At 35.5% G+C, this 14,543-nt stretch overlaps 1 protein-coding gene across 2 annotated transcripts in view; it reads left to right on the top strand.

Moving 5' to 3' along the window:
- The window catches only part of LOC136037332 (AP-1 complex subunit sigma-2-like), a 45,533-nt gene that overhangs the window by 7,693 nt on the left and 23,297 nt on the right, over positions 1 to 14,543 (top strand). For both annotated transcript variants that reach the window (XM_065720003.1, XM_065720004.1), the window contains exons 2-3: positions 4,673 to 4,851; positions 10,630 to 10,738. In XM_065720003.1, the coding sequence (XP_065576075.1) occupies positions 4,673 to 4,851; positions 10,630 to 10,738 (288 nt within the window). The remainder of the gene's footprint in view (positions 1 to 4,672; positions 4,852 to 10,629; positions 10,739 to 14,543) is intronic.

Raw genomic sequence — 14,543 nt, forward strand, 5'->3', positions numbered from 1 at the left:
GAAAACGCTTAGAGTGGAGGGATCGGGATTAAACTTGGTGGGAAAAATAAGCACAAGTCCTAGACACGTGATTGACATAACAGGAATGGATCCGCTCTCTTTGGGGGAGTTGGGGGGAAGAGTTGATTCTAAAAAATTAGAAAAAATGAGTTATTTTTAACGTACCAAGGAGTGATCGAATCTTGATGAAATTTCATATTTAGAAGGACCTCGTAACTCAGATCTCTTATTTTAAATCCCGACCGGATCCAGTGTCATTGGGAGGGGGGGGACCGGAAATCTTGGAAAACGCTTAAAGCGGAGAGATCAGGATGCAACTTGGTGGGAAGAATAAGCAAAAGCTCAACATATGTGACGGAAGTAACCAGACCGGATTCGCTCTCATCGGCGGAGTTGGGGGGGGGGGGGTAATTCAGAAAAGTTAGAAAAAATGAGGTATCTGTAACTTACGAACGGATGATCAGATCTCAATGAAATTTGATCTTTAGAAGGATCTTTTGCTTTAGAACTCATTTTAAATTCCGACCAGATCTAGTGACATTGGGGGAGGGAGCTGGAGGGAGAAACCGGAAATCTTGGAAAACGATTAGAGTGGAGAGATCAGGATGAAAATTGATGGGAAGAATAAGCACAAGTTATAGATACGTGATTGACATAATTGGAACGGATCCATTTTCTTTAGGGGAGCTGGGGTTGTTAATTTGGAAAAAATTAGAAAAATTGAGGTATTTTAACTTAAGAATGGGTGATCGGATCTTAAGGAAATTTGATATTTAGAAGGAACTCATGTCGCAGAACTCTTATTTCAAATCCCGACGATATCTGTTGACATCGGAGGGAGTTGGAGGGGGAAACCGGAAATCTTGGAAAACGCTTATAAATGTCGTAGGCACATTATTGACGTAACCGGACTGGATCCGCTCTCTTTGGCGGAGTTAGGGGGTGGGGCTCAGTGCTTTGGCGAGTTTGGTGCTTCTGGACGTGCTAGGACGATGAAAATTGGTAGGCGTGTCAGGGAGCTATACAGATTGACTTGATAAAGTTGTTTTCCCCGATTCGACCATCTGGGGGGGGGGGCTGAAGGGAGAGGAAAAATTAGAAAAAATTGAGGTATTTTTAACTTACGAGTGGGTTATCGGATCTTAATGAATTTTGATATTTAGAAGGACCTCGTGACTCAGAGCTCTTATTTTAAATCCCGACCGGCATTAAGTCTCTGATTTTCCTTTTAAAGCAATCTATTGATTCTTAGAATTTTGTCAGAGCTCATACCATATGAGCTCTTGGTTCTTGGTTCTCCTGACCTCGTCACAAGTGCCATATGAGCTCTTAGCTCTTGTTTTCATTGGTTTTTTGTACTTTCCGTATTTGTTTTTTGGCTTTTGCTTTTTCCTTGATCATATTATTTTGTTCGCGCTGAATAAGGCGGTTGTTCTCTCAAAATATTCGCTTTTTGTTTTTTCTTCATTATTTTCGGTTGGTCCCACTTAAAAACCCCACTTTTGATCGTTTTCTTTATTAATGACATTTTTATCTTTATTAATTATTTTTAGACACAATGTAATACTCATTACCACAGAAAGACTGGTTAAACTATAGAGAAAACAAAAACACACTGAGTTCTAATGGCGGACGATTTCAAACTACAGATTGCTTTTAATATTATTATGAAACTTTGAGACTTGACTAAAGATGGCTGAAGTTGGGTCTTTTATGTTATAATTCCTTAATTATATTAATTTTTTTTATTATAAGAAAATGATTTCGGGACCAAGACGTCATCAACCCCTGAGGTCTCAAAGAGCCTTACAGAAAGATATTTGTCTTTGTCATCTGGGTTATAAACCATTTTCAACAAATTTCTGTTGAAGCATAGAAACATGTAAGGTCAAAATCTAGTCTAGGGGCATGGTGTGATTGTGGAAAGCTGCCGAGCTAGTTGAATGACAGTTATGGAAATTGATCTACTGCATAAATTAGGGCCCACTTTGGGGTTTTTAATTAGCCTTGTCTACCCTTTCTTTCTTTGGATATTGACTGAAACCATCAGAAATGTATTTACAGCTCAAGTATGGGTTGTAAAATTTTGTTTTTATTCTCGTGCCCCACTCCTCTAAAGTAATGTACAAGCTAAAAGGAGGTAAAACAGTTATTTTGATACCTAAATTCAAATAAAGATAATTAAAATCAATTAAAAGGAAGTATAAACGGGAGTGTAAATCTTAAAAGGAAGTGTAAATCTCATGAGCTTCCGTTTTTGTAAATATGCTTTTTTTTATATAAGCACTATTTTGGCATTTAATTTTAGCTGGATCACAGTAGATGTTGTCTGTGAACAAGTGACTGGCAACCTGTAAAAACTCCTGAAAATTACTGCTGAAAACTTCAACAAATTGATCTAAAATTATAACCATTCTCTAGTGTTTCCAAAATAAGTTGCCAAAGATTTTCCTTATTGTTCTAATAAAACAGTCATGTGATCTTAATTGACATTCTAAAACAAATAAATATAACTATATTTTGTGACAGGAGAACATGTTTTGACAATGGTTTTATTTTATATTCATTTCCATCAGAAAAAAAAATCTATCGAACCTCAATTTTTGGTTTGTGCAGTGGAGATAGTCATTAAAAAAAAAATACACTAAACATATCGTGAATTCTTGTGGTAGCTTTACATAATAGGTTATTGTTAAAGATATAGGTAGGTTACTGTTAGATCTTAGATAGCGTAATTCTCAAGTGTGTTTCGTCTAACAGACAAGTACCAAAATAATAATGAAACAATACTATGGAAAGATTTTCAGCTGGTAGGCAAATATTTGCAGAAAGAAACGAAAATTTTGGCAAAGTGTCCGTGCAAAAGCATGTATAACACCAGATAATACCAATTCAGTAAAAAATAGCCTTAAAGAACACAAGGAAAAACGTTTAAAACAAATATAATATATTATAATAAAAGAAAGACATATGATCCTAATTGATATTCTGAAGCAATTAAATAAAACTATATTTTGTGACAAAAGAACATGTTTTGACAATGGTTTACTTTGTAGGCTATTTATTTCCATAAAAAAAATCTATCGAACTTCAATTTTTGGTTTGTACAGTATAGATAGAGTCATTGAAAAAAAATGTACTAAATATATCGTGAATTCTTGTGGTAGCTTTACATAATAGGTTACTGTTAAATATATAGGTTATTGTTAGATCTTAGACAGCATAATTCTTAAGTGTGTTTCGTTTAACAGACAAGTACCAAAATAATAATGAAACAATACTGGGGAAAGATTTTCAGCTTGTAGGCAAATATTTGCTGGAAGAAACGAAAATTTTGGCAAAGTCTCCGTGCAAGCCATTTATAACACCAGATAATGCAAACTCAGAAAAAAAAGCCTTAAAGAAGACAAGGAAAAACATCAAAAAAATATATATAATATATTATAATAAAAAAAGGTTGTGATCTTAATTGATATTCTGAAACAAATAAATATAACTATATTTTGTTACAGAAGAACATGTATTGACAATGGTTTTACTTTATATTCATTTCCATCGGAAAAAATCGATCAAACTTCAATTTTTGGTTTGTATATTGGAGATACAGTTATTAAAAAAAAGGAAAAAAATGTACTAAACCTATTGTGAAATCTTGTGGTAGCTTTGCATAATCTCTTACAAAAACTGACCAAAACTCATGAATATCTAGCAATAATTTTACTTTTGATTTTACCTTCTTTATGACATGAGATAATGACATAATGATATTATGAGTTAAAAACAGAAATTCAATGAGGTAAATTATTTCAAGACAAAATATAAGCTTTGCTGAATCAGGAGTTAATATAGAAAATTATTTACAACTAAATGCCTCAATGGGATTCATTTGTCTATTGTTTTTTGTTATGTTTCTACATTTATCTCCTGACTCAGCAAAGATGGTTCCCCTTAACTTAATATTTTTAGTTCATGTTAAAAAAAATGCTTTTCCTTGTGTTCTTTAAGGCTTTTTTCTTTACTGAGTTTGCATTATCTGGTGTTATACATGGTTTTGCACGGAGACTTTGCCAAAATATTCGCTTCTTTCTTCAAATATTTGCCTACCAGATTAAAATTTTTCCCTTGTATTGTTTCCTTATTATTTTGTACTTGTCTGTTAAACGAAACACGCTCAAGAATTACGCTGTCTAAGATCTAACACTAACCGGTTTGCATTGTCGGAATTGGTTATGATTTACTTATTTTGAGTGAGAAAAACTACGATATAGATATATTTTGATTAAATGTTTAATATATAGTGCTGGTTAGGGGCTAGGTTAGGTATTTAATGTAGTGCGTTCTGCATAATTCTTTGTCGTAGTTTCCATTATTTTGTTTCTAAAGTAATATATCATCATCATGTTTGGGATATTTCATTAGAATTAACCTTTTTTCACATCTTGGGTGTGTTTTGTTTAGTAGACAAGCTCCTTAGGCGAAAGAAAGTAGACGAAAAGAAAGTTTAAGAAGGGTAGGTTAAATTCTGTAGATGAAGGGTTGCCAAAAATTATGGTTTTAGGTTAGAAGAGGGTAAGATGGATGATGAGCATAGACTGTTGTATTTGCTGTAGACTCTGTGGTTTTTCAGTGTTGTCAATAGTAGGGTTATTCATTAATTAATATCTTCTTGCAGATGCAGTTTATGCTGTTATTTAGTCGCCAAGGGAAATTGAGGTTGCAAAAGTGGTATGTTGCTCATCCTGATAAGGTGAAGAAAAAGATAACAAGAGAATTGGTTAACACCATACTTGCAAGAAAACCAAAAATGTGCAGTTTTCTGGAATGGAAAGATTTGAAAATTGTTTATAAAAGGTAAAAGGTAATTGTTTATAAAGGTTATTGAATATGCAAAGACATAACCAACAAGAGAATTGGTTAACACCATACTTGCAACAAAACCAAAAATGTGCAGTTTTCTGGAATGGAAAGATTTGAAAATTGTTTATAAAAGGTAATAGGTAAAAGGTAATTGTCTATAAAGGTTATTGAATATGCAAAGACATAACCAATAAGAGAATTGGTTAACACCATACTTGCAAGAAAACCAAAAATGTGCAGTTTTCTCGAATGGAAAGATTTGAAAATTGTTTATAAAAGGTAATAGGTAAAAGGTAAAAGGTAATTGTTTATTAAGGTTATTGAATATGCAAAGACATATAGGTAATAAATATATTTGATCAGTGATAATTCTAAGCTAGCTACTTGGAGATAATCTTTCATGTTGTGTCAAAAAATGTTTAATATCAAGGGATGAAGATTAGGTCTTGGTTAGAAACTATAGATATATGACTATGGTTATACCTTTATTGTATATTCAAAAGGGTTTTAGGGTTAAATTTTAGAGATTTTAAGAATTAGAATGTTATTTCCTAGTTGTTTTTGCTCTTGTTTTTTTTTATATGTGTTTACGCTTTCTATCATTCTTGAACCTTAAGGGAAAAGTTTTGACCCTTAATAGCGCAAGACTGTCTTCCATTCTGTTGCACGCTTTATTCAAAATGGACTGAAACCAAATAACATGTTATACAGCTCTTATTCTTTGTTTAATTTTGGCTATTTAATAGGATTGCTATCTGTGATATATTTTAGGGGGAATTCATTTTCTGGCAAAACGTATTGTTAGTTTTTCTATTCAATACAAAACTAAATTGGCCGTTGATTTTCGAATTAAAATGGAATAGCTGTGGGTATCAAGTTATGGCTAATTGTAAAAAAACCAAGACAGAAAGTCCAGTTGAGTGAGAGGAAATTCTGGCATTAATCTCCCCCTTATTAGGATTGTATAAAAGTGGTGTTAGTTCATTTGTTAATAGATATGTCTATTTAATATCCATGAATTAAAATGGAATAGTTGTGGCCATCAAGTCATGGCTAATCACTGGCTAATCAATACATTAATCACCGCCATTGCAATTGTATATTATCCCTCTCCTCCTAGTGCCTATCCATGGCCCTAGTTTAAAGACTTAGAATATGGCCTAGACCTAGATACAGGTCTATTTTAAAGATTTTTATGGCACTGTTGGTCTTTTATGTTGGTCTGTCGGTCCCGGTTTTGCTACTTTAGGCACTTCCAGGTAAGCTAGGACGATGAAATTCGGCAGGCGTATCAGGGACCGGAACAGATTAAATTAGAAATAGTCATTTTCCCGATTTGACCATCTAGGGGGGGGGGGGAGAGTGGGGGGCCCGTTAATACGGAAAAATAGAAAAATAGAAATATTTTTAACTTACGAACGGTTGATCAGATCTTAATGAAATTTAATGTATGGAAAGATATCGTGTCTCAGAGCCGTTATTTTAAATCCCGACCGGATCTGGTGACATTGGGGGGGGGGTGGAGTTTGAAGGGGGAAACCGAAAATCTTGGAAAACACTTAGAGTGGAGGGATCGGGATGAAACTTGGTGGGAAAAATAAGCACACGTCCTAGATTGACATAAACGGAACGGAACGGCTCTCTTTGGGGTAGTTGGGGGGGGGGGTTAATTCTGAAAAATTAGAGAAAATGAGGGATTTTTAACTTGTGAACGGGTGATCGGATATCAATGAAATTTTATATTTAGAAGTATATTGTGTCTCAGAGCTCTTATTTTAGATCCCGATCGGATCTGGTGACATTGGGAGGGAGTTGGGAGGGGAAACCTAAAATCTTGGAAACACTTATAGTGGAGGGATCGGGATGAAACTTGGTGGGAAAAATAAGCACACGTCCTTGATATATGATTGACTTAACTGGAACGGATCCGCTCTCTTGGGGGTAGTTGGGGGGGGGGGGGGTTATTCTGAAAAATTAGAAAAAAGAGGTATTTTTAACCTACGAACGGGTGATCGGATCTCAATGAAATTTGATATTTATAAGGATATCGTGTCTTAAAGCTCTTATTTTAAATCCTGACCGGATCTGGTGACATTGGGGGGATTTTGGGGTGGGGGAACCTAAAATCATGGAAAACGCTTAGATTGGAGGGATCGGGATGAAACTTGGTGGGAAAAATAAGCAGAAGTCTTAGTTACGTGATTTACATAATTGGAATGGATCCGTTCTATTAGGGGGGGGGGGTTAATTCTGAAAAATTAGAAAAAAACGTATTTTTAACTTACGAAGGAGTGATCGGATATTCATGAAACTTCATATTTAGAAGAACCTTGTAACTCAGATCTCCTATTTTAAATCTCAACCTGATCCAGCGTCATTTGGGGGGGGGGGGCCGGAAATCTTAAAAAATACTTATAGCGGAAAGATCAGGATGAAACTGGATGGGAAGAATAAAAACCTGTCTAAGATACGTGACTGAAATAACCGGACCGGATCTGCTCTCTTTGGTGGAGTTGGGGGGGGGGGGTAATTTTGAAAATTGAGGTATTTGTAACTTACGAAAGGGTGACCAGATCTTAATGAAATTTGATATTTAGAAGGATCTTGTGCTTTAAAGCTCTAATTTTAAATTCCGACCAGATCCTGTGATATTGGTGGGAGTTGGAGGGGGAAACCGGAATTCTTGGAAAATGTGAAAATTGGGGTATTTTTATCTTAAGAATGGGTGATCGGATCTTAATGAAATTTGATATTTAGAAGGAATCCATGTCTCAGAGCTCTTATTTCAAATCCCGACCAGATCTTTTGACATTGGGGGGAGTTGGAGGGGGAAATATTGGAAAACACTTGGAGTGGAGGAATTGGGATGAAGCTTGGTGGATAGAATAAGCAAATGTCCTTGATACGTGATTGACGTAACCGTACTGGATTCGCTCTCTTTAGAGAAATTGGGGGGAGGGGTTCAGTGATTTGGCGAGTTTGGTGCTTTTGGACGGGCTAGGACGATGAAAATGGGTAGGCGTGTCAGATAGCTGCACAAATTGACTTGATAAAGTCGTTTTCCCAGATTTAACCATCTGGGGGGCTAAAGGGAGAGGAAAAATTAGAAAAAATTTGGTATTTATAACTTACGAGTGGGTGATCGGATCTTAATGAATTTTGATATTTAGAAGGGCATTGTGACTCAGAGCTCTTATTTTAAATCCTGACCGGCATTAAGCCTCTGATTTTCCTTATAAATCCATCTGTTGATTCTTAGAGTTTTGTTAGAGCTCTTACCATATGGGCTCCTGGCTCTTAGCTCTTCTTGCCTCGTCACAAGTGCCATATGAGCTCTTAGCTCTTGTTCTTTCTTAGTATTTTAGAGCACTTTCTTGGGTCAAATCAGACATGACTTCTTTTTTTCTTTTTACTAATGTTTTATTTTCAGCTTTATGATGGTCAATGCTATGCTCTATGCTCTGTATAACTTTGGCTCAAATTAGCCACCATGTTTGCTTCCTCTTTGATTTCAATTGAATTTTTTTTTTTTGAAAAAAAAATGTTTTTTTTTTGAATTTATAGCATGGACAGACATACCCCATGTTTAGTTGTAAGAGATTAAAACAGCACAACCTAAAAATTACAGTTTTATGGCACTTCAGAGTCTTTCCCCATCAAAGAATCCTATAACACCCCCCTTTCCCTCATTAAGTTTTGACCCCTTGTACCTACGCTGAGAGTTGTTTTCCATGGGAAAAGGACGGAAAATTGTTATTTTAATAATGAAGTGTTGGGTTCATCCTAAAACATTCACATCAAAGTTTCATTCGTTCATTGGACATTTATTCGAATGTTTTTGACTAAAACTCGATGATTACCACTTGGCACATGTGTTGACTACAAAATTCCTTTGAAATGACTAAATTTACTAAGTCGCTCTGAGTGCTGATTTTAGTTGGTGATCTGCTTTAACCATTTTTTTGCTTTCAAATTCTCAACATCACACATTACTGCAATCTGTTATGCAAGCCCATTCGAACCCATCACACATTACTGCAATCTGTTATACCAGCTCATTCGAACACATCACACATTTCTGCAATCTGTTATACCAGCCCATTCGAACACATCACACATTACTGCAATATGTTATACCAGCCCATTCGAACACATCACACATTTCTGCAATCTGTTATACCAGCCCATTCGAACACATCACATATCTCTGCAATCTGTTATACCAGCCCATTCGAAAACATTACATATTTCTGCAATCTGTTATACTAGTCCATTCGAACACATCACATATTTTTGCAATCTGTTATACCAGCCCATTCGAAAACATCACATATTTCTGCAATCTGTTATACCAGCCCATTCGAACACATCACACATTTCTGCAATCTGTTATACCCAGCCCATTCGCACACATCACATTTCCACAATCTGTTATACCAACCCATTCGAACACATCACATATTTTTGCAATCTGTTATACCAGGCCATTCGAAAACATCACATATTTCTGCAATCTGTTATACCAGCTCATTCGAACACATCACACATTTCTGCAATCTGTTATACCAGCTCATTTGAACACATCACACATTTCTGCAATCTGTTATACCAGCCCATTTGAACACATCACATATTTCTGCAATCTGTTATACCAGCTCATTCGAACACATCGCACATTTCTGCAATCTGTTATACCAGCTCATTTGAACACATCACACATTTCTGCAATCTGTTATACCCAGCCCATTCGCACACATCACATTTCCACAATCTGTTATACCAACCCATTCGAACAAATCACATATTTTTGCAATCTGTTTTACCTGCCCATTCGAAAACATCACATATTTCTGCCATCTGTTATACCAGCCCATTTGAACACATCACATATTTCTGCAATCTGTTATACCAGCTCATTCGAACACATCACACATTTCTGCAATCTGTTATACCAGCTCATTTGAACACATCACACATTTCTGCAATCTGTTATACCCGCCCATTTGAACACATCACACATTTCTGCAATCTGTTATACCCGCCCATTTGAACACATCACACATTTATGCAATCTGTTTTTCCAGCCCATTCGAACACATCACATATTTCTGCAATCTGTTATACCAGCTCATTCGAAAACATTACATATTTCTGCAATCTGTTATACCAGCCCATTCGAACACATCACACATTTCTGTAATCTGTTATACCAGCTCATTCGAAAACATCACACATTTCTGCAATCTGTTATACCAGCCCATTCGAACACATCACATATTTCTGCCATCTATTATACCAGCCCATTTGAACACATCACATATTTCTGCAATCTGTTATACCAGCTCATGCGAAAACATCACATATTTCTGCAATCTGTTATACCAGCCCATTCGAACACATCACATATTTCCGCCATTTGTTATACCAGCCCATTTGAACACATCACATATTTCTGCAATCTGTTATACCAGCTCATTCGAATACGTCACACATTTCTGCAATCTGTTATACCAGCTCATTTGAACACATCACACGTTTGTGCAATCTGTTATACCAGCCCATTCGAACACTAGCACAAGAGATAAACTGAAGCTAGTTATTTTCTGCAGGAACAGATTGGCAGTTCTTTTTTTCTCTTTTTTACAAGTGTCAATAACAAGTTAAAATGAAATGTTCTAGTTTGTAATTGCAAAGAGCAGTACCATTTAGGGCATTTTTCTGTGTCTATGAAAGCTCTTTTGGTTAAATTATCTTATGGTTCTGTTGTTTTAGATATGCAAGTCTCTATTTTTGCTGTGGCATTGAACAGTCAGAAAATGAGCTGATTACGTTAGAAATTATACATCGCTATGTTGAGCTGTTGGACAAATACTTTGGAAGTGTAAGCAAAGTTTTTTCCTTTTTCAATAATTAGTGATATTTACAACGTCGCAAAATAAAGTTGCTGAGTCTTCAGTGGAAAAGATGACAGATTGTCCTTTTTGACCAACCGTTTGGGGTACACGGAAAGCAGGCCGTCCTCGTCTGGGTTGGAAGGATGTCATAAATAAACATTTAAAGAAAATGGGAGCTTCCTGGGAGGGTGTAAAGAGGGAGGCCTTGAGTAGATTAGGCTGGAGGAGGAGTGTGCGTAGCTGTGTTGGCCTCAGGTGGCTTGGTGCTGCAGTGAGTTGTTAGTAGTAGTAGTATAGCATATATTTGAAAAATTATACCAATAAAACCTAATAGCGGCAAGCTTCTTATATCAAGCAGAGAAAAAAAAAACGATCGAGGTAGGAGCTAAGAGAGGGGAGGTGTCCTCGGGGCATGTAAACAAGTGCGTCCGCTTGATGAAGAAGACGAGATATTCTTCCAAGTAGTAGATTATGGAGGGTGTAAAGAGGGAGGCCTTGAGTAGATTAGGCTGGAGGAGGAGTGTGCGTAGCTGTGTTGGCCTCAGGTGGCTTGGTGCTGCAGTGAGTTGTTAGTAGTAGTAGTAGTTTAATAGATATGATTTTTGTATATATTATCAGCGTTGATGTTGGCTTATGGGTTTTACCATTACTAATAGTTAATTTCAACAAATAGTTGAATTATAGTAGGATGTATAGCGGTAATAGGAACATTCTTGCTTGGAACAGCGGCAGTAGGAATAGTTGTATTTGGGAGGTTTGATAGTAGTGATTGTAGACAGAAGTGTAGCTAGTTTTTTTTATGTCTGGGGTACTGTTGGTATTTGTCAACATATCCCCCTCTGTTAGCCACTTATACCCCTCCCCTTGGCTAATATCTGTAATTATTTAACAAATAGTTAATTTGTTTAATTATTTAAATAAAATATGGTACACTACTTCAGAAGTTAACCAGCCTCCAGGGAATTTCGACCAATCTTCTATCGGCCTAAGAAAAAACTGTTTAAAACGATTTTGCATGCTTAAAAACAACTATTTAGCAAAATAGGTGTTTATGAATCGTTTCATTTGAATTATGTTATATCTCTTCAGGTTTTCATCGAAGGGAATACATTTTTTGTTATATGCCGTTCAGACTGAAGCTAATAACAGATGAATTAATAATAAATTAATGGCAATTGACTGTTGTCACGCAATTATATTAAAAATTGAGAAATTTGATAAAAATATTAAGAATCTCGATTGAAATCGGCAAAAATTTTACGAATAACAAACCATTTGGCCTAATAATACCCTTTGAAAAATACCCAAAAGAATACATGGCGACATGTTTTTAACCATGTAAATATTTTCTTCCCTTTAAGGGCAACAGTAGACCAAATCCACTTTGGTTTGTTTTATTTGATTGTGTTTGGCATTCATTTGAACATTGCCATGCATATTAAAGTAAATTCGTTTTAAAGTTCTTTAAAGGCCTTACCAAATGTGACGAAAAAATAAGCGATTAATTTTTAGGTATTTAAATCTAGGAAATTATATTTTTAAATTTATTTATTCTGTTGATAAACTATTTCAGTGCCAGATCTTGAATCCCCTTTTTCCTATTTAAAAAAAAATACTTTTGGTTGTTTATCTTAAAATACATTGTAGGAACGTTTATCTTAAAATTTAAAAATGCTGGGAGAGTCAACCCTGCATGGGTGCTGGGAGAGTCAACCCTGCCTGGGTGCTGGGGTGCTGGGAGAGTCAACCCTGCCTGGGTGCTGGGGTGATGAGAGAGTCAACCCTGTCTGGGTGCTGGGAGAGTCAACCCTGCCTGGGTGCTGGGTGCTGGGGTGATGGGAGGGTCAACCCTGCCTGGGTGCTGAGGTGCTGGGAGAGTCAACCCTGCCTGGGTGCTGGGGTGCTTGGAGAGTCAACCCTGCCTGAAAGTTATAAATCTGGTTTAGTTTTAAGGGTTCACTAAAGGCAATTTGGGCACTATCAAAGCAATATTCTATTTAATGCCCCATTATTTATACATCTCTTGGACTTAAGGAAAATCATATATATATGTATAAGGAAAATCATATCATATATGTATAAGAAAATTATTAAGATTTTGGGCAAAATTTTTCTCTCCAATAGCAGCACTATTTTAAAAATGACTATTCACTGAAATAAGGTGGTAATATAGAATTAGTAAAAATGCTTGTGATATTAAACTATGTAGTTTTAAAGGGTAAAATAAATTATGTTCTAAATAAATATTCCAAGTTATAAATATAGTTTACCCCCACTGCATAATGGAAACATAATGTAATACATAGTACACAATACCATAGTACACATTAAGGAGCTGCTAAGACGCGACTAAAATTATCTAGTCGGAATCATTAGTATATTTAAGGGTCTAAAGGGCTTTCTTTGTCAAGAAACAAAGTTTCGTGCTGCTGACTAGTGAGCAAAGTGATTGGAGGAAAGGAACGTGTTTGTGCAAGGGGTACTATCCACGGTTGCTATCCACGTATAGCAAGGGTCAGTATTAGAGGGCTGAAAAGTCAATATGTCGTATGTGTTAGAGGTATATGTGTTCAAGCGCATATGTTGACAAAGGTCCAGAAGTTTCATAGGAAGTACCATTTTGGTATAAAATGGTAAAATTTATCCTAGGTTACCATGGTGGCACTGGTTACCATTGGTAACCAGATAAATACATACTTTCAAGTGCTTATGTTGACAAAAGTCCAGAAGTTTCATAGGAAGTACTATTTTGGTATAAAATGACAAAATTTTACCTAGGTTACCATGGCGGCACTGGTTACCATTAATAACCAGGTAAATTCATATTTTTAAATGTTTATGTTGACAAAAGTCCAGAAGTTTCATAGGAAGTACCAAAAATTTAATCTAGGTTAACATGGCGGCACTGGTTACCATTGGTAACCAGATAAATACATATTTTCAAGTGCTTATGTTGACAAAGGTCCATCAGTTTCATAAAAAGTACTATTTTGGTGTAAAATGACAAAATTTACCCTAGATTACCATGGTGCCACTGGTTACCATTAGTAACCAGATAAATTCATATTTTCAAGAGCTTATGTTGACAAAAGTCCAGAAGTTTCATAGGAAGTGCCATTTAGTCATAAAATTTCAAAATTTAACCTAGGTTACCATGGCAGCACTGGTTATCATTGGTATCCTGATAAATACATATTTTCCAGTGCTTATGTTGAAAAAGGTCCAGAGATTTCATAGGATGTACAATTTTGGTATAAAATTGCAAAATTTAACCTAAGATATGATGGTGGCACTGGTTACAATTGCTAACCAGTTATGTACATATTTTAAGGTGCTTATATTGATACAGCTTAAAAAATTTACTTGAAGTGTCATTTTGGCATAAAATGGCAAATTTTATCATAGATTACGGTAATGACATTATTTTTACCATAGGTAACCCTAGTGGCGCTGATTATCATAGATAGCCAGTTATATACATATTTTAAGGTGCTTGTGTTGAAACAGCTCCAAAAATTTCACATGAAGTGCCATTTTGGCGTAAAATGGCAAATTTTACTATAGATTACCATATTGGCACTAGTTTTACCATAGGTTACCCTAGTAGCGCTGGTTATCTTAGATAGCCAGTTATATACGTATTTTAAGATGCATATAATAATAATACATTATTACCCATCAAAATAAAAAAAAAAGAAACAGAGTATATAAACATACAAGAAAAAGATATACAATACAAAATATATAAAAATACAAGTTTTAGAAACAATGTAATACTCACTAGCACAAAAA

This window comes from Artemia franciscana, chromosome 16 (assembly GCF_032884065.1).
Source record: "Artemia franciscana chromosome 16, ASM3288406v1, whole genome shotgun sequence".
Classification (NCBI taxonomy): domain Eukaryota; kingdom Metazoa; phylum Arthropoda; class Branchiopoda; order Anostraca; family Artemiidae; genus Artemia; species Artemia franciscana.